General features: G+C 39.2%; 2 protein-coding genes across 5 annotated transcripts in view; one reads left to right on the forward strand and one right to left on the reverse strand.

The window, feature by feature from the left end:
* WDR48 (WD repeat domain 48) overlaps nt 1–11,772 on the reverse strand; it is a 43,871-nt gene extending 32,099 nt beyond the window's left edge. For 2 of the 4 annotated variants that reach the window (XR_008523200.2, XM_054550278.2), the window contains exons 1-2: nt 11,672–11,772; nt 596–736 (exon numbers count right to left, since the gene is read on the reverse strand). Coding sequence is in view for 2 of the 4 variants with exons in the window: in XM_054550278.2 (XP_054406253.1) it covers nt 596–736; nt 11,672–11,719 (189 nt within the window). In the remaining 2 variants the exon portion in view is untranslated. 4 annotated transcript variants of the gene reach the window in all.
* The window catches only part of SCN11A (sodium voltage-gated channel alpha subunit 11), a 199,528-nt gene continuing 190,881 nt past the window's right edge, over nt 11,734–20,380 (forward strand). Inside the window, exon 1 of the mRNA XM_024244941.3 lies at nt 11,734–11,883. The gene's annotated coding sequence lies outside the window, so the exon portion shown is untranslated. The remainder of the gene's footprint in view (nt 11,884–20,380) is intronic.

Raw genomic sequence — 20,380 nt, forward strand, 5'->3', positions numbered from 1 at the left:
TTTTTTGCAGAGACAGGGTATTGTCACATTGCCCAGGCTGGTCTCGAACTCCTGGACTCAAGGAATCCTTTCACCTTGGCCTCCGAAATTGTTGGGATTGCAGGCGTGGGCCACCATGCCCAGCCTAACCTTATATTATCTAGTTAGGCCCTGTGGGGTTTGTGAGGACCCTAATTACTTTTAAGTGAGGAAAATAAAATATTTTTTCAAGATTAATTATAAATGTAAAAGAATATTCAATCTTTTTTTAGTAAGGTTACCAAGAGGTTGTTGGGAAACATATTTAAAGCAAAAAAATTAATTGTTGAAAGTAATCCCCCTACTAGCCAAATCACTTTGTTCCTTTGTGGCAAAGAACTCTTTAAGGCAAACCTAGTTTAGGGAGTCCTTGTCTTAGCTAAAACACTTCTGAAACTTTCCTAGGGATGGCTTTTCTCAGAGGCTTACAGAATTCTGGTTGCGATGTCTTTATAGAGTGTACCAAATAACACAGTATTCAGAGAGATTAAATCTGAAACTGTGAAAAGTGTCATATTAGACAGTAAAAGCCATTTGTCCAAAATTTGCTGGGTACAGATTTTAATCCCTGCATTACCTTGTGCTGATTGACACTCCATATTCTTATGATAGAGTCTCGACCGGCTGTGAAAAGTCTATTTAGTGCTGGATCCAGCTGCAGAGCATTGACTCCATTTCGGTTGTACTTCTCCACTTCATCTCGAATAACATAGGAAACCTGACAAATGTGTCAACATATGCTTTTTATAAAGTACAAGCCATGCAGTAATAAAATATAGTCTACTAGTGGCCAATCTGAAACAGAAAATCCCATGTTTTCCAATATGTACTTTTTAAATCCAATACAAATTTAAATTTTACTCCTTAAAGACTAAAGGGCTGAAGAGAAGGATGATGTCAATGATAGCCTAGTCCAACATGAGTAAGTTGCTAAACTACTATAACTGCTTACTAACTGGACTCCTTTCCCAGTCTTTAATCCATTTTTCACAAAGCAGCTAGAGTAATTATTTAAAAATGTATCTCAACTCTGCTCAAAAACTTCCAGTTGCTGACTACTAGACCCATGACTGGATGTAAACTCCTTAACATGGTCTCAAGTACCCTGTTTGTCTTTCTGGCCACTCATCTCTGCTCCAGGTTCTGGTGCATTCTCCAGACCATCACACATGCTGGTCCTCTCTGTTTGGAAGCTCTTCCTCCCAGCTGTCTGGCTAACTCTTGTTGCAGCCTTCAGGTTTCCATTTAAACAATATTTCCTTTAGAAGGCCTTCCCTGACTTGCCAAGCAAAATGAGGTTTTGAGCTCCTATGACATACTAAACTTTTTCTTCAGGGCATTTTTCCCTACTTTGTTACTGTTGGTGACCTCTGTCTGTTCCTTGTGAAAACAGGGGATCAACTGAAAACAATTACACCTAAGAAAAAGTCAATAAGCTGGCTGGCAGCCAGAAGTAAAACTTTCTAATGTAATGAAATAAACAGTTAAAAATTAACTCAAGATGGATTAAAGACTTAAACGTTAAGACTTAAAACCATAAAAACCCTAGAAGAAAACCTAGGCAATACCATTCAGGACATAGGCATGGGCAAAGACTTCATGACTAAAACATGAAAAGCAATGGCAACAAAAGCCAAAATTGACAAATGAGATCTAATTAAACTAAAGAGCTTATGCACAGCAAAAGAAACTATCATCAGAGTGAACAGGCAACCTACAGAATGGGAGAAAATTTTTGCAATCTACCCATCTGACAAAGGGCTAATATACAGAATCTACAAAGAACTTAAACAAATGTACAACAACAACAACAAAAAAACCCCATCAAAAAGTGGGCAAAGGATATGAACAGACACTTCACAAAAGAAGACATTTACGCAGCTAACAGACACATGAAAAAATACTCATTATCATTGGTCATCAGAGAAATGCAAATCAAAACCACAATGAGATACCATCTCATGCCAGTTAGAGTGGCAGTCATTAAAAAGTCAGGAAACAACAGATGCTGGAGAGGATGTGGAGAAATAGGAATGCTTTTACACTGTTGGGAGTGTAAAGTAGTTCAACCACTGTGAAAGTGTGGCAATTCCTCAAGGATCTACAACTAGAAATACCATTTGACCCAGCAATCCCATTACTGAGTATATACCCAAAGGATTATAAATCATTCTACTATAAAGAAACACACATATGTATGTTTATTGCAGCACTATTCACAATAGCAAAGACTTGGAACCAACCCAAATATCCAACAATGATAGACTGGATTAAGAAAATGTGGCACATATACACCATGGAATACTATGCAGCCATAAAAAAGGATGAGTTCATGTCCTTTGCAGGGACATGGATGAAGCCAGAAACCATCATTCTCAGCAAACTATCACAAGGACAGAAAACCAAACACCACATGTTCTCACTCATAAGTGGGAGTTGAACAATGAGAACACATGGACACAGGGCAGGGAACATCACACACTGGGGCATGTCAGAGGGTGGGGGGCTGGGGGAGGGATAGCATCAGGAGAAATACCTAATGTAAATAACAAGTTGATGGGTGCAACAAACCAACATGGCACATGTATACCTATGTAACAAACCTGCACGCTGTGCACCTGTACCCTAGAACTCGAAGTATAATAATTAAAAAAAATTATCTCAAGTACCTATGGATTCTATTATGAACAATTATATCCTTTCTCCACATCTTAAACCAAAAATGAATTTTTCTACGAATTAAAGACTGAAATTCAATAACCATAAAAATAATTTTTGTTTTTATTTTTTGAGAGAATCTTGCTCTGTCACCCAGGCTGGAATGCAGTGGCCTGATCTTGGCTTACTACATCCTCTACCTCCCAGGTTCAAGCAATTCTCGTGCCTCAGCCTCCTGAGTAGCTGGGATTACGGGAATGTGCCACTGTGCCCAGCTGATTTTTGCATTTTTAGTAGAGATGGTGGTTTCACCATGTTGGCCAGGCTGGTCTTGAACTCCTGGCCTCAAGTGGTCCACCCGCCTCAGCCTCCCAAAGTGCTGGGATTACAGGTGTGAGCCACTGCACCTGGCCAGCATAAAAATAATTTTTAAAAGACAGGTGAATATTTACATAGTCCTTTGGCAGAGAAAACTCTTCCAACATGCCAAGAAAGATGGTAATCTTTACAAAGGAAAAGAGCAATGGTGATCTGGCCAAATACAAGTCAAAACCTTTTCTATGTACAAGAATGTTCACAGCATTGTGGCATTCACAATAATGTCACAAAAGTGGAAACAACCCAAATATCCATCAATTGACAAAACAAACAAAATGTGATGTGTGTGTATATATACACACACACTGTACTGACACATGCTATAACATGGATGAACCTTGAAAATGTGCTAAGTGAAAGAAGCCACATATTTTACAAAAGGCCACATATTTTATGACTCTATTTATATATAATGTCTAGGATAGACAAATCCACACAGAAAGTAGATTAGTAATTGCCAGGGGATTGAAGGAGGGAAAAATGAAAAATGGGAGTGATTGCTAATGAACAAAGAGTAATTAAACATTCTGGAGTTAGGTGACCAATAAATAACTTTCTGAATATACAAAAAAAATCACTGAATTGTACACTTTGAAAGGGTGCACTTTATGGTATGTGAATTTTATCACAATGTTATTATTTTCTTAAACCTTCTGAATGTCAAAAAGGAACATGAGCAAGACTGAGAATAATGAAATCAATATGAAAGAAAGTTTACTCTTAACAAGATTCCTTATAAAATAAGAAAAAGTCAAATTTTCCAACAGAAAGAGGGACAAAGTTACAAAAAGGAACTTTTTAAAAAAGAAATGGCCAAAAACCCCATAAATAATCAAAGACAAAATTAATATGAGATTATTTTACCTATAATACAAGAATTTTTTAAAATAACTGCCATTTTTGTTTCCCCTGAGGATAAATAAACACTTTCTGACAAAAGTTTTAAACTCTTTGAAATGTTCTTTAAAATTCAATTTCCAGAAATTTGTCCTTTAAAAAGGGCCAGGGCTGCAGACACAAATAGCTACAAGGATGTTGTTTTAACCCAGTCTCTTGGATGCAATTAACTGTAACTGAGATCTACTCAAACCAGCTTTTGTTTGTTTGTTTGTTTTTTAAAGGAGACTTCAACACAAGGATATCTTAACAGAGCCCAAGGTCAGGAAATACAATCATCATTTATAAGAGGCATTTAAAAAAACAAATCATGACACTTCTCTGCTGAAACTTTCCAATGGCTTTTCACAAAATTTAAAGTTCAAACTCCTCAAATGCTTAGTTCTAATCCTGCATCCTCACACTCATTTCAAACTGACTGCCCCCAGCTTCTTTTATGACAGTCATTCCAAACTCCTTTCTGTTTCGTAAACACATCAAGCTCTTTCCCATCCCAGTACCTTCTCATTTACTGTTGCCAGTGTCATGAAGATTCACCACCCCTCGAATCCCTATAGGAATACTCTTTCTCCAGCTTTCATCTTGTCTAACTCACCCTTACTCTTCAGATCTTAGGAGAAAGGTCTCCTTGGAAAGGCCTTTCTGATCTCATTCTCCTCAGGGTTATGACCCTATCTATCACTTACCTTACTTATTTAACAGTTCTTACCACATTCCGTATTTTTTTTTTTTTGAGACGGAGTCTCACTGTATCGCCCAGGCTGGAGTGCAGTGGTGCGATCTTGGCTCACTGCAACCTCTGCTGCCCAGGTTCAAGCAATTCTCCCAACTCAGCCTCCCAAGTAGCTTGGATTACAGGTGCCTGCTATGGTGCCCAGCTAATTTTTGTATTTTTAGTACAGACAGGGTTTCGCCATCTTGGCCAGGCTGGTCTTGAACTCCTGACCTTCTGATCCACCCACCTTGGCCTCCCAAAGTGCTGGGATTACAGGTGTGAGCCACCGCGCCCAGCCACATTCATATTTTTTGGTGTATCTTCTCCATTAGAATAATAGCTCCAAGAAGGCAAGGGATTTGTCTGCCTTGTTCCTTCCACCACTGTGCCCCCATTATAGTGTCTGGCATATAAAAGACATACGTATCATTGCATGAATTGGCTTTCCAAAGCCACCAGGAACCAAGCTAGTTTCAATGTCAACTTCAGTCTCTCTCAATCTCTCTTTCTCTGGGGCTCCAGGGCTGCTTACCTAGCTCACATCTCCTTTAACTGAGACTGTGCAGCATATCTAAATCTTGATATCCAGACTTCTGGGAGATTATCTGACTGGTTAAGGCAAGAGTGAAAGAATAACCTGAATGTCAGAATTCTCATTCTAGGTGGAAAGTAATTACTGTTAAAACCAGTCTGGGCTAACCTCTTCAACGGTATATCCTAAAGATGTGTGCTTTAAAATGCAAAAGAATTATAAGTATCCTAGTTGGATAAACTCCAGCACGCACATCTGTAAAACACAATACTATTCAATCACTTAAAATGTTGATGTAAGCCAGGTGTGGTGGCTCATGCCTGTAATCTCTGTGCTTTAGGAGGCTGAGGTGGGAGGACTGTTTGAGCCCAGGAGCTTGAGGCTGCAGTGAGCTATGATGGCACCACTGTACTACAGCCTGGGCAACAGCATGAGACCCCTGTCTCTAAAGAATAAGAAAGAGTTGATGGAGGTCTAGACTGATAAACATGGGCGGAAAGCCATGATATATTTTTAGTGAAATATGTGTGGTCCAACACAGCAATGTACAATAGTCATTATTATAAAAATGTTTCAAAATATTAAATATTTCAGAATAAATACACAAGTTTTGAAGACTATACATATATAAAAATAACCAGGGGCCAGGCGCAGTGGCTCACGCCTGTAATCCCAGCTTTGGAAGGCCAAGGCGAGCAGATCACGAGGTCAGGAGATCAAGACCATCCTGGCCAATATGGTGAAACCCCGTCTCTACTAAAAATACAAAAATTAGACGGGTGTGGTGGTGCGCACCTGTAGTCGCAGCTAGTCAGGAGGCTGAGGTAGGAGAATCGCTTGAACCCAGGAGGCAGAGGTTGCAGTGAGCCAAGATGGTGTCACTGCACTCCAGCCTTAAGACAGAGTGAGACAATGTCTCAAAAAATAAAAATAAAAATAAAAATAAAAATAAAATAAAATAACCAGCAGTTATTTCTGAATGATGGGATTATGGTGATTTTTCACTCATTCATGTCTCTTTCATGTGTTCTGAATGTTTTACAAACAACATATATTACTTAGTTTTTAAAATCTGATCATTTGTTATCCAAGTAATTCTTGCTTGTATTTAGAAAATGAAATAGTAATGACTGTAATGAAAAACAGTCTCTCTACTGTCTGGATAAGACTCCCACACCTAGTCTTCATTCCTAAAGGTAACTAATTGCAACTCAGTTGTTGCTGCTGGATAGTTAACTGCATTTCTCTAAATACTGTGCTTATCCTATAACTTTTTGGCTCATCCATTTTAGACATTATTGATTTACTCATGCTACTGTAGATTAGGATGTAGTTCTGAAACTACTCTCAATATCTCCTCCCTCTACTCTTCTAATATAGATACATCCCTATTTTTAATTGAACAAATAATCAGCGCTATATTGCTGTGACTGTAAGGCTATCTACTAAGTACTATATTATGAATACATTTCCTTACTCAAAGAGCTTTTTGTTTTCCCTAGAGTTTTAATCTTTCCTTCTTCAATGGTTTTCTCCACTTTAACTTCAATTTTCTTTAATTGCTGTACCACAGAACTCACCCCAACCCCTTTATTTTCTCAGAAGGCTTCCCCCTCCAAACCCTCCTTCTTCTCATTACAATCTAGGCTGACTGCCCTCTAGATCTGCTGGCACAGCTGTCACCTTTGCTGTTTTCCTTTACTGCTTTTCTGGGTTACAGCCATTGTTTCCTGAATTCTAATGCCCCCTTCTTTCTTTGTTCACTCTACAGTTTTGCTGAAGTACATCCCCAATACCTTAAGAAAGTAATATAAGAAAAGGCACATGGGTGGCAACTTAGTCCTTGCATGCCTGAAAAGGTCTTTCCTCCACATTTACACTTGATTTAGCAATTCTCTCAGCTCTTGAAAGCATTGCTCTAAGTTCCTCTAGCATCCAATGTTGCCACTGATTTCAACGCCATTCTGTTTCATACAGCTTTAAAGGGATCCTATTTTCATTCTTTCCTCCACTCCCTCGTCATCTCCTTCCCTAAGCTTTTAGGATCTTCTCTTTTTCCTTGGTGTTGTGACATTTCTTGTTTGTTTTTTCTATCATTAGTTTTTCTGTGCATTTAGAAAGCCCCTTTGATCTAGAAATTTGTGGCACTAAAGCTCTGGGAAATTTTCTTGTATCCATTATTAATCATCATCTCTGCTTTCTTTGCTCTTTCTTGAACTCAAATGAGTCAGATACTGGAACTTTCAAACTGATCCCTCAACTTTTATGCATTCTGTATTATCTATCTTTGTCCTTTCACTTATTTTTGTAACACTTCCTTTACTATGTTATAACTCTGGAGGTTTTTTCAAAGCAAATTATAGTATGATGGAAAAAAATCAAAACAATATCTTCAATAAGGAAATGGCTAGACAAATTATGGTACATCCACTCTATGTGGTCATTAAAGAATGAAAATTATATACGCTGATATGTTTCAAGACATGTCACCTTAAAAACTTGTTACCTGCATGCATTAAAGTACAGAGAAAAAATTTAAAATGTCTGGCTATAAAAAAATAGAGGAAAATGGATTTAATTCTTTCAACGAATATTGACTAGGCACCCACTTGTTGCCTGGCACTATTCTAAATGCTGAGGATATGGTAGTGAGCACAAAAGTCCCCTTGGCATTTAGCTGAGGAAAGAGCATAACTAGAAGTGGCAGCAAGTAAAGCGAAGTATTTTTTTTCCCCAAGCACTGTGAAGCAGTGAAGGAAGAGGCCATAACAGGAGGAAAAATGGAGGCAGAGAGAGCCTATCAACAGACTCAGGTTGTTGGAAAATCCTAACACCAAGGGACTGCCAAGGATGGAAAAGACTTGCTTTGATATCATGGTTACCAGAGAAAATGCTACATCATGTATCTGAATTCACATATTTGATTATGTTTCTGACAGTCACAAATCCATCCCTCTCCCCTCATATCTCTAGTTTTCCTAGAAGTTGAAGATGGTAGGACATGGACTCATTTAAAATTATGTCTATAATTAATATGCAGTATGTTTGGACCCCTTTCCACTGATTTTCTTTAAGTAATCATTTTATTTTATTTTTGAGATGGAGTCTCGCTCTGTCGCCCAGGCTGGAGTGCAGTGGTACAATCTCGGCCCACTGCAACCTCCGCCTCCTGGGTTCAAGCGATTCCCCTGTCTCAGCCTCCCAAGTAGCTGGGATTACAGGCATGCGCCACCATGCCGGCAATTTTTGTATTTTTAGTATAGACGGGATTTTGCCATGTTGGCCAGGCTGGTCTCGAACTCCTGACCTCAAGTGATCTGCCCACCCTGGCCTCCCAAAGTGCTGGGATTACAGGCATGAGCCACCACGCCTGGCCTCCACTGATTATTTAGCAATATTTTAAGTCTCAAGGTTTGTCTTGGCCTACAACTTGACAAGGAGCTCAGGGCTACTGTCTCTTGGTCTGAAACAGTCAGGAGACAAAGTATATTTACTCCAAGTACCCATATATGCTTTTTCCAAGATAAGAAGTTTTCTTTTTGATGTATAAGAGCAAATAATGTGGTAAAAAGTTGTGCACATTTCAAACTAAGAGATATCCCATGTCCTGTCTTATCTATAATCACACAATCTATTCCCAAAGGGATAATCACTGCTATTACCCTTCCTGACTTTTAAAATGCATATTTCCTGTGTGGAAATGGGAATATGCCATGTTGACTTGCTTTTTTGACTCTCTCTCTCTTTGAAGCCTCCCTGGAAGACGAGCAGATCCTAGCACCATACTTCCTGTAAAGCCTGCAGAACTATGAGCCAATTATGCCTCTTTTCTTTATAAATGAGCCAGTCTCAGGTATTTCTTTATAGCAATTCAAGAATGGCTTACCACAACACCCTTGCATAAGTAGGAACAGATATATGCATATGCAATTTTGTAGAATATATTTTTAGATAAGGAATTCTGGGCTAAAGGGAAAGTTTATTTAAAAATTTGACAAAGCAAGACACAAAACAGTGAATACTATATCTCCATTTATAGCAAAAAAAATCATGTTAAGTCAGGTACACAAACAGCAAGAGGTACAGAACAGTGGTTCTCAACCAGCGGCAATTTTGCCCTTGAGGGGACATTTGAAAATGTCTGGAGACATTTTTAGTTGTCACAACTGGGGAGATGCTACTACATCTAGTTGGCAGAAGCCAGGGATGATGCTAAAGAACCTGTGATGCATAGGAGAGCTCTCTCCCTCAGACACAGCGAAGAATTATCCAGACGAAATTTCAAGAATGTTCAGGTTGATAAACCCTGGTCTAGGATTAAAACATGACATTGCCCGCAGCAGCTTTCTTGGAAGCATGGAGGGCAACTCTAACATATTTTTGTTTGTTGCGATTTTTACAATGAACACGCATTAGTTTAAAAAACACCTCATAGACAACGATGGTTCAGATGAAATCAATCCCTGTGGCTTCTCAGGCTGCTTCTATACCTTGGGGACAAATTCCAAAAGCTCCCTGAATCTTCTCTTCAGCAGGTTAATCTTAGCTCTTTCAAAAGTTCTTCATAGGAAATAATTGAAATTCACCAATCTGATTGCTACCTATGAAAAACAAGGTCCTAAGTGCTGAACACCAAACTCTAATTTTGTACTTTGACCAGTGAAAAGTGGAATTATCTATCACCTGCCTCATTCTACGGGCACTGGCTCACATTCAGCCTATTAAAACATTGTTTTTCCAAACCTGCTGCAGTTAATTTACATTTTCTCCATCCCATACTAGTACAATTGCCTTGTAAGTCTTTTTAAAATATATATACTTTATTGCATGCATTTTGGGAGTGGGCAGGCCTGGGAATGAAGCAAGCAGGGAACACACTGCAGTAATAGGACTTTTAAGTCTTAATGCAATAAACTGAAAGGCCTGATTAACTACCCTTATTCCCCTAAGATGTATACCACCACAGAGTCTATAATACAATCAGGTTACATTTTGAGTTATATTTCAGTCCCAAGGAGACATTCTCACTACCTGCCTTGGATGCTGGTGATACTTAAATCCTATCACTAATGCACTGAAAAACTCACCTAATAGGGTGAGTTTAGACTCTTATTAATTTCACTCATTTCAACAAACATCCAGTGAGTGCTTAAGACACTGTACTGATCAATGAGATCAATAAAACCAAGATGTGAACTAATCAGAAGACTTTATGGCCTACCACCTTCTGCTGGGATTACCTTACTGAAGGACCCCTTCATCTAACTACCTTTATCTGACACTTGATTTCAACCTGCAGAACTCCATATAATGCTGTGTTTTATAAAGAAAGCCTAGGTGTTAATTATTCCTACACTCTTTCAATCCCTTTTCCCCTTTGGGGGCCACTCTAAGTGCTAGGTAAATGTTTAATGAATAAATGCACCAAACTGCCACTACCTCATACAATATACTTGCATGCAAACACCTGTAAGAGGGCTTTTATTCCCTGCATCACTGAAAATATTAAGTGGCAATAACTCTTTTTATTATTATACTTTAAGTTCTAGGATATATGTGCACAACGTGCAGGTTTGTTACATAGGTATACGTATGCCATGCTGGTTTGCTGCACCCATCAACTCGTCATTTACATTAGGTATTTCTCCTAATGCTATCCCTCCCCCAGCCCCCTAGCCCCCGACAGACCCCGGTGTGTGATGTTCCCCTAAGTGGCAATAACTCTTAAGCGTAACCGCAAACAAAAGTGAATTCACAAAGGCATAAGGCACAAGACACACACGGTAAGATTAGACAACTCTTTACCACATGGACAATAAATTACACAAACAATAAAGATTCAGCGATGCACACTGAAGATGAAGAAATGGTGAAGAGGAACTTAAATACCAAAACAATTAAAATTATAATTTCCCCACGCACATTCTCATGTCACTTACACCTACCCAGGGGACAGCTCCCACATAAGAGAGGGCTGGGGGCTCCCAAGCGCGGAATCCTCAGCAGAAACCCCGCAGGGCCGTTGGCACTCCGCCGCCTCGCCACGCCCCCGCACACGCCGCTCACTCCTCCAACGCCCACCCCCCTGGGAAACCCCTGGAGGCCTCGGCTCCGACGCAGCGACGGCAGAGCGCTTCGAAGAAAGGCAGGGCAAGGGGGAGGCAAGTGGGCGGGGAACGAGCCTATCCCGACCCCGCAAGTCCATTCCTACAGAAGAGCGGCGACAAGCAATCCTGGGCTCAGAATGCAGCCCGCGAGGGTCCCGGGCCTGGGCCCCAAGGGCCAAGCAGGCCGACCCCCGCCCCTTCCTGAAGCCGTTAGCGCCGCGGCCCCACCCCTCGTGGCCGGCCGCGCTCCGCCCCGTTCGCCCCATGCTGCTACCCCAGCTGGCCGTGGCCCCGGGCACCTTCTAACTGGAGTGGGCCCGGAGCTGCCAACCGCGTCCGGAAGACCGAGGAACCGGGCTTCCATACCTGCACTTTCCTCCGCCCTGCTGTGTTCTGCCGGTGATGGGCCGCCATCTTGCATGTTGACACTCCTACGTCACTTCCGGAGGTGGCTCAGAGCGGGCGGATGTCCTGCCCCTTTCCCTTTGGCCAAGGGTTAGTGGCGGGGCTGAAGGTAGGCAGGGTCTGTATTTCCTAGGTGCTGTTCGTTGCTGTGTGGCCGGTAGCCATGTGATGAGGTAGAGACACCTAAAAACAAAACCGCTGTGCAAGTGTAATGCTGATGGGGAGAGAGCCACTTTTCAGGGCTGAGGGAGCAATCCGAATCCACTTGTGTGGCCCTAGACCCTGGCTTGCGCTCTTTTCTGGGCCCTCCCCGAGAGGCCCAAGCAAAACGAAAGCACTGAAAGAATTAACAGTGCTAGACATGGCGCTGGACCATCTCCTGACCTTTCCTAGGCAGGCAGGGGAACCAAGTGAACCAAGTGATTTACTATTAAGTACCTAAAAATGCGGAGAATTATATCGTGGCTTCAAAGGGGGAGAAATAGAAGTCCTTGCAAAGGAGGTGGCCTCCATCTTCAGGGGGAGCAAAGAATCCATTTAAATTAAAAGGATAAAAAGTGGGGCCATAAAAAAGAACGAGATCATGTCCTTTGTAGGGACATGATGGAGCTGGAGGCCATTATCCTTAAGCAAACTAACAAAGGAACAGAAAACCAAATACCGCACATTCTCACTTATAAGTGGGAGCTAAATGATGAGAACACATGGACACAAAGAGGGGGACAACATACACTGGGGCCTTTCGGAGGGTGGAGGGTGGGAGGAGGGCGAGGATCAGGAAAAATAACTAACGGGTACTAGGCTTAATACCTGGGTGACAAAATAGCCTGTACAGCAAACCCCCGTGACACAAGTTTACCTATATAACAAACCTGCACTTGTACCCCTGAACTTAAAAGTTAAAAAAAAAAAAAAAAGACAGAAAGATGTTATAGGAAGGCGAAAACGGTACACCAGCTAATATTGTTCCCAGAGACAACTCAGTTCCAAACCCTGAACTGAAAACCCAGTTCTAGTTTAAATCATCTCTTATACTGCAACAGTTAGGTTCGACTTAAGGTGGTTTTCCTGACCACTAATTATAAGAGCTGAGGGTGATCAGACCCTCTCTAGGGAAAGTGAATCCTATAGAACTACACTGTGGGATATAGCATATTATGTTGTATCTGCTAGTCATTTGTGGCTCTTGAGCACTTGAAATATAGCTAGTTCCAGTTGAGATATGTAATTGTAAACTACCCCCAAATTTCAAAGACTAGTTTGAAGAAAAGAATGTAAAATATCTCATTAATAATTTTTTGTATTGATTTCATGTTGAAATGATGTTTGGGGGTATATTAGGCTAAATAAAATTTATTATTAAATTTTGTCATATGGATATTAGAATATTTTAAATTACATAATGTGGTCACAAATTTCTGTTGCATAGTGCTAGTATATAAGTAATGCTTAGAAAGGTTGTCTTGACAACTACTTCTTAAATTAATAAATGTGAATTAGTGGAGTAAAAATTGTGATGGCAGAAAACTTCTTAAGCAAAACTGGCAGTGATAACTTATAGGTAAATTACTGCATCATTACAGGCTTATTCATTCACTGATTCATGTATTCATTCATTTAACAAAATATTATTTAGCACATCATATATGCCAGGCACTATATTTGGTGTTGGGGAATCAGTGGTGAGTGCACATAGTCATAGAACTTAGAGTCCCAGGATGAGACAGGAATTAATACAGAGATAAGTACTCTGAAGAAAGATGATTGTAAGACAGGAAGTATCTTGAGTCAAGAGTTAACTAGGCAAGGAGAGGGAACAGTCTGAGCAAAGGTCTTGTAGCAGGAGAGAGCATGGAACATTACAGGAACTGAGGGTCAAGGCTTAGAGTACAGAGAAGTGAAAGGAGTATGCAGAGGCCATACCCAGCAGGATCAATGGGAAGCTGTTGAAATATAGCTAGGGAAATAATATGGTCTGTATTTTAAAAATTGCTTAAGTGTCTATTGAGCACCTATGATGTGCAAAATACAATACAGGTATGTTGCTCTGGACGATATACTGGTACTTGCTAGAAATTGATATGTTGTAGTCCTGCTTTGGACCTGAAAAATATTGAAATAGTGAAGTTCTTTCAGTGGGCAGAATTTTCACCAGTATGTTTTGATGTTCACTTTGGCTGAAAGGAGAAATGGTCAACTCAGGGTCAGAGGATAATTTTTTGGCCAGTTTGTGAAGGACATGGAAAGAGTAAGACTGGAGAACTAGTGACAAGGAAGACTCCAGAAGGGATATAGTGATGGACTTCTCAGAATAAATCTTAAGAATCATATGGATGAAATGAACTGCTTTGTGATGAAACTCAGCCTCACTGCCTGCTCAGTAGAATCATGAAATAAATGGCAATGGCAACAGGATTGGAGCTATGCATGGGATCACCAAGCCACTGCTGGGTGTTCAGAAGCAGTGACCAATACCCCATGCTCTAGGAGGATCAGCCAGTCACATGTAGGCAAGTCTATTCCATTGGCCATTGGCCCTCCCCCATCATTGAGGGAGTTCTTATTTGTCCTCTCTAAAATGTGTTTATTCTAGATTGAGATTTGCTTCCCCTGCTCACTGTACTTCCGCCGACACCACCATCTAGGGAATTACTCAGTGCTTTATAGACACTATCATTTTCTCTAACACTATATTGCTTTTGACCAAGAAATTCACTCTACAATGAAAGAAGTAATGCAATGGGCTATTGCCCATGGAATTTATTGGTCTAATGGTGTACTCAATCACTGAGAAGTATCTTGTCTTATTGAGGATATATTGAAGACTTAGTTATGGTGCCTTCTGGGAGATAACCCTTTTTCATACTGTCCTGTAGGATGCAGTATATGCTCTGAACTACTGTCCAATATTCAGCACTCTTTTTTCCTGTTCCTTTTATCTATTGCTGTTTAACCTTTCACAAAATATAATAGTTTAAAACAATTACAACACTTACTTTACTTACAAATCTGTAATTTATGCAGAGCTTCGTGGGAACAGATTGTCTATGTTCCACTATCCACTTCACATCAGCTGGGGCAGCTAAAAGATTGGGGCTGGAATCATCTGAAGACCCCTTCTCTCACATGTCTGGTGACTGATAGTGGTGTTGGCCTAGTTCTTAGCCAAAGCAGTGGCTAGAACACCTACTCACGATCTTTCCACATTACTATTTGGTTCCTCACAATATGCTAACTGGGTTCTAAGGATGAGCATCCCAAAGAAGAAAAGTCTGGTTGGAAGCTATAATGCTTTTTCTAAACTCACAGTGGAAGTCATGCAGTGTCACTTTAAGCCACAGTCAATTCATTAGAACTTAGTTACTAAGGCCGTCAGTGTCTAAGGAGAGGGGAATAGGTGACTCCTTTTTTTATGAAGTGTCAATAAATTTGTGGATGTATTTTTTAATTGACACATAATAATTGTACATATATATGGGGTACAGTGTGATATTTTGATACCTGTATACAATCTGTAATAATTGCTTTGGGAAAATTCAGTATGCAGTCTTTTAGCTATTTGAAAATATAGAATAAATTATTGTTAATCATAGTCACCCTACAGTGATATAGAACACCAAAAATTATTCCTTCTACCTAGCTGTAATTTTATATGTGTTAACCAACCTCCCTATATATAATCCTCTCCTTTACCCTTCTCAGCCACTAGTTACCACTATTCTGTTCTCTACTTCTCTGAGATCAACTTATTTATCTTTCACATATTGGTGAGAACATGCAATATTTATCTTTCTGTGCCTGGCTTATTTCACTTAAGATAATGACCTCCAGTGCTATCCATGTTGCTGCAGATGACATAATTTTATTCTTTTTTATGATTGAATAGTATTTCATTGCGTATATGTACCACATTTTCTTTATCCATTCTTCTTTTGATGGACACTTAGGTCGACTCCATATCTTGGCCGCTGTGAATAGTGCTGCAGTAACTATGGGAGGACAGATATCTCTTTGACATACTGATTTCCTGTTCTTTGGGTAGTAGTGGGATTGCTGGATCATATGGTAGTTGTAGTTTTAGTTTTTTGAGAAATCTACACACTGTTTTCCATAATGGTTGAACTAATTTACATTCCTATCAACAGCATATGAATTCCCTTTTCTCTGCATCCTCACCCTCTGCATTTGTTTTTGTCTTTTTCGTAATAGCCATTCTAACTGGAGTGAGATGATATCTCACTGTGGTTTTGATTTGTATTTCCCCGATCATTAGTGATGTTGAGCATTTTTTTCATGTATTTGTTGGCTATTTATATGTCTTCTTTTGAGAAATGTGTATTCAGATCATTTGCCCATTTAAAAATTATTTGGGTTTTTTTGCTATTGAGTTGTTTGAGTTTTTTGTATTTCCTGGATATTAATTCCTTGTTGGATGAATACTTTGCAAATATTTTCTCTCATTCTGTAGGCTGTCTCATTCCTCTATTGATTGTTTCCTTTTCTGTGCAGAAGCTTTTTAGTTTGATGTAATCCAATTTGTCTATATTTGGTTTTGTTGCCTGTGCTTTTGAGGGCTTATCCATAAAATCTTTGCCCAGGCCAATGTCCTGAAGCATTTCTCCTTATTATCTTTTAGTAGTTTCATAGTTTTGGGTTTTATATTTAGGTTTTTAATCCATTTCGTGTTGATTTTTGTATAGGGTGAGATGTAGGGAGTCTAGTTTCTTTCCTTTTCATATAGGTAGTCAGTTTTCCCAGCACCATTTATTGAAGAGGCTGTTCTTTTCCCAATATGTTTTAGGGCCTTTGTTAAAAATCAGTTAATTGCCAGGCATGGTGGTACATGCCTGTAGTCTTAGCTACTTGGAAGGCTGATATATGAGGATTGCTTAAGCCCAGGAGTTTGAGGCCTGCAGTATACTACGATTGTGAATAGTCACTGCACTCCAGCCTGGGAAACACAGCAAGACCCAGTCTTAAAAAAAAAAGGGTGGGGGTGGGGGTGGAGGTGGGGGGGATGGAGGGCTGGGTGCAATGGCTCACACCTATAATCCCAGCACTTTGGGAGGCTGAGGTGGGTGGATCGCTTGAGCCCAGGAGTTCAAGACCAAACAGGGCAACATGGCAAAACCAGTCTTTATCAAAAAATACAAAAATTAACCAGGCATGGTGGTGCACGCCTGTAGTCCTAGCTACTCAAGAGGCTAAAGTAGGAGGATTGCTTGAGCCTAGGAGGTTGAGGCTGCAGTGAGCAGAGATCACATCATTGTACTTCAGTCTGGGTGACAGAGCAAGACCCTGTTTCAAAAAAACAATTAGTTGGCTATAAATACATGGATTTATTTCTGGGTTCTCTATTCTGTTCCATTGGTTGATGTGTCTTTTTTAATGCCAGTACTATGCTGTTTTGTTTACTGAGCTTTGTATAATATATTTTGAGGTTAGTGTGATGCCTCCAACTTCGTTCTTTTTGCTCAGGATTGCTTTGGCTATTTGGGGTTGTTTGTAGTTTCATATGAATTTTAGGATTATTTTTTCTATTTCTATGAAGAATGTCATTGGTATTTTGATAGGGATTGCATTTAATCTGTAGATCACTTTGGGTAGTTTGGTCATTTTAACAATATTAATTCAGTATATGAACATGGATATCTTTCCATTTTTGTGTATGTCCTCTTCAATTTATTTCATCAGAGTTTTATAATTTCCTTCATTCCCTCCCTCCCTCCCTCCCTCCCTCCCTCCCTCCCTCCCTCCCTTCCTTCCTTCCTTGCTTCCTTCCTTTCTTTTTGAGACAGAGTCTCACTCTGTTGCCCAGGCTGGAGTGCAGTGGCCTGATCTCGGCTCACTGCAACCTCCACCTCCCAGATTCAAGTGATTCTCATGCCCCAGCTTCCTGAGTAGCTGAGATTACAGGCCTGTGCCACCACGCCCAGCTAATTTTTGTATTTTTAGTGCAGACAGAGTTTTGCCCTGTTGGCCAGGCTGATCTTGAACTCTTGGCCTCAAGTGTTCCTCCTGCTTAGGCCCCCCAAAGTGTTGGGATTACAGGAGTGAGACACTGTGCCTAGCTGCTACTGATTTTTGTATATTGATTTTATATCCTACAACTTTATGAATTTCTTCATCAGTTCTGAGAATTTTTTGATGAAGTCTTTAAGTTTTCAATATATAAGATCATATCATCTGCAAACAGTGAGAATTTGACACTTCCTTTCCAGCTTAGATGCCCTTTATTCTTTAATCTTGCCTAAATGCTCTGGCTAGCATTCTCCATACTATGTTGAATAAGAGTGGTGGAAGTGGGTATCTTTGTCTTGTTCCAGTTTTTAGAGGAAAAGTTTTCAATTTTCTCCTGTTTAAGATGATACTAGCTGTGGGTTTGTCATATATGGCCTTTATTGTGTTGAGGTATGTTCTTTTTGTGCTTACTTTGTTGAGAGTTTTTATCATGAAAGGATGTTGAATTTTATCGAATGCCTTTTCTGCATTAAGATGATCATTTGGTTTATGTCCTTGATTCTGCTGATGTGATGTATCTTTTGTTTATTGATTTGCATATGTTGAATCATCCTTGCATCCCTCAAATAAATCCACTTGATCATCGTGTTCATGTGTTGTTGGATCTGGTTTGCTAATATTTTGTTGAGAATTTTTACATCTATGTTCATCAGGGATATTGGCCTGTAGCTTTCTTTTTTTGTTGTGTTTTTGCCTGGTTTTGGCATTAGGGTAGTGTTGGGGTTGTAGAATGAGTTTGGAAGAATTCCCTCCCCTTCAATTTTTTGGAATAATTTGAGAGGAATTGGTGTTAGTTATTTAAATGCCTGGTGCAACTCAGCAGTGAAGCCATGGTCCTAGGCTTTTCTTTGTTGGGAGACTTTTTATTTCTCCCGCAATCTCATTACCTGTTATTGATTTGTTCAGATTTTCTATTTCTTCCCGATTCAATTTTGGTAGGTTGCGTGTGTCCAGGAATTCATTTCCTCCAGCCTTTTCATCTTGTTGGCATATAGTTGTTCATAATAGTCTCTAATGATCCTTTGTATTCCTGTGGTAACAGTTGTTTTTTTTATTTTCGATTTTATTTATTTGGGTTGTTGCTCTCTTTTTTTAAAATTACTCTAGCTAGTGGTTTGTGGATTTTATCTTTTCAAAAAACTTTTTGTTTTGTTGACTTGTATTTTTTTGTCTCAATTTCATTATTTCTGCTCTAATCTTTATTATTTCTTAACTTATGCTAATTTTGAGTTTCATTGGTTCTTGTTTTTGTAGTTCCTTGGCGTGCATCATTAGTTTGTTTATTTGTAATCTTTCTGCTTTTTTTGATGTAGGCATTTATTGTTATAAACATTCCTCTTAGTAATGCTTTTGATGTGTCCCATTGGTTTTGGTATGTTGTGTTTCTATTTTCATTTGTTTCAATTACTTTTTAAATGTCCTTCTTAATTTCTTCATTGACATATTTATCATTCAGGAGCATGTTATTTAATTTATATGTATTTGCACAGTTTCCGAAGTTTCTGTCATTATTGATTTCTAGTTTTATTTCATTGTAGTCAGAAAAGATACTTGATATGGTTTTGATTTTTAAAAATGTGTTGAGACTTGTTTTGAGGGCTAACATATGGTCTATCTTGGAGGATGTTCTATAAGCTGATGAAAAGAATGTGTATTCTGCAGCTGTTAGAAAAAATGTTCTGTAAATGTCTGTTAGGTCCATTTGGTCTATATTGCCGTTTAAATCTGATGTTTCTTTGTTGATTTTCTGTCTACATTATCTGGTCAAAGGTATTGAAATCCCCAATTTAATTGTATTGGAGTCTGTCTTCCCTTCAGATCTAATGATATTTGCTTTATATATCTGGGTATATATATATTTAAAATTGTTATACCCTCTTACTGAATTGATCCCTTTATTATTATATAATGACATTCTTTTTCTCTGTCTACAGTTTTTGACTTAAAGTAAAAAACTCTTGCTTGTTTTTGGTTTCTGTTTGCATTTACATTTGGCATTTAAAAAATTATTTTTATCTTTAACTTTCCTGGGTACATAGTAGGTGTATTCATTTATGGGATACATGAGATCTTTTGGTACAGGCATGCAATGCATGGTAATCACATCATGGAAAATTGGGTATCCATCTCCTCAAGCATTAATCCTTTTTTTTTGCATTTATCCTTTTTATTACAAGCAATCTAATTATACTCTTTTAATTATTTTTAAATGTACAATTAAAGTATTATTGACTATAGTCCCCCTGTTGTGCTATCAAATACTGTCTTATTCATTCTAATTTTTTTTGTACTCATCAGCCATCTCCACCTCCCCCCCACCCTACCCCCAACTACCCTTCCCAGTTTCTGGTAACCATTCTTCTATTCTCTATACCCATGAGTTCAGTTGCTTTGATTTTTAGATCCCACAAATAAGTGGGAACATGTGATGTTTGCTTTCTGTGCCTGGCTTATTTCACTTAATATAATGACCTCCAGTTCCACCTATGTTGTTGCAAATGACAGGATTCTGGTTTTTTTTTTTTTTTTTTTTGACTGTATAGTACTTCATTGTGTATAAGTATCACATTTTCTTTATCCATTCATCTGTTGATGGACACTTAGGTTGCTTCCAAATCTTGGCTATTGTGAACAGCGCTGCAACAAACA

This window comes from Pongo abelii, chromosome 2 (genome assembly GCF_028885655.2).
Source record: "Pongo abelii isolate AG06213 chromosome 2, NHGRI_mPonAbe1-v2.0_pri, whole genome shotgun sequence".
NCBI classification, from domain to species: domain Eukaryota; kingdom Metazoa; phylum Chordata; class Mammalia; order Primates; family Hominidae; genus Pongo; species Pongo abelii.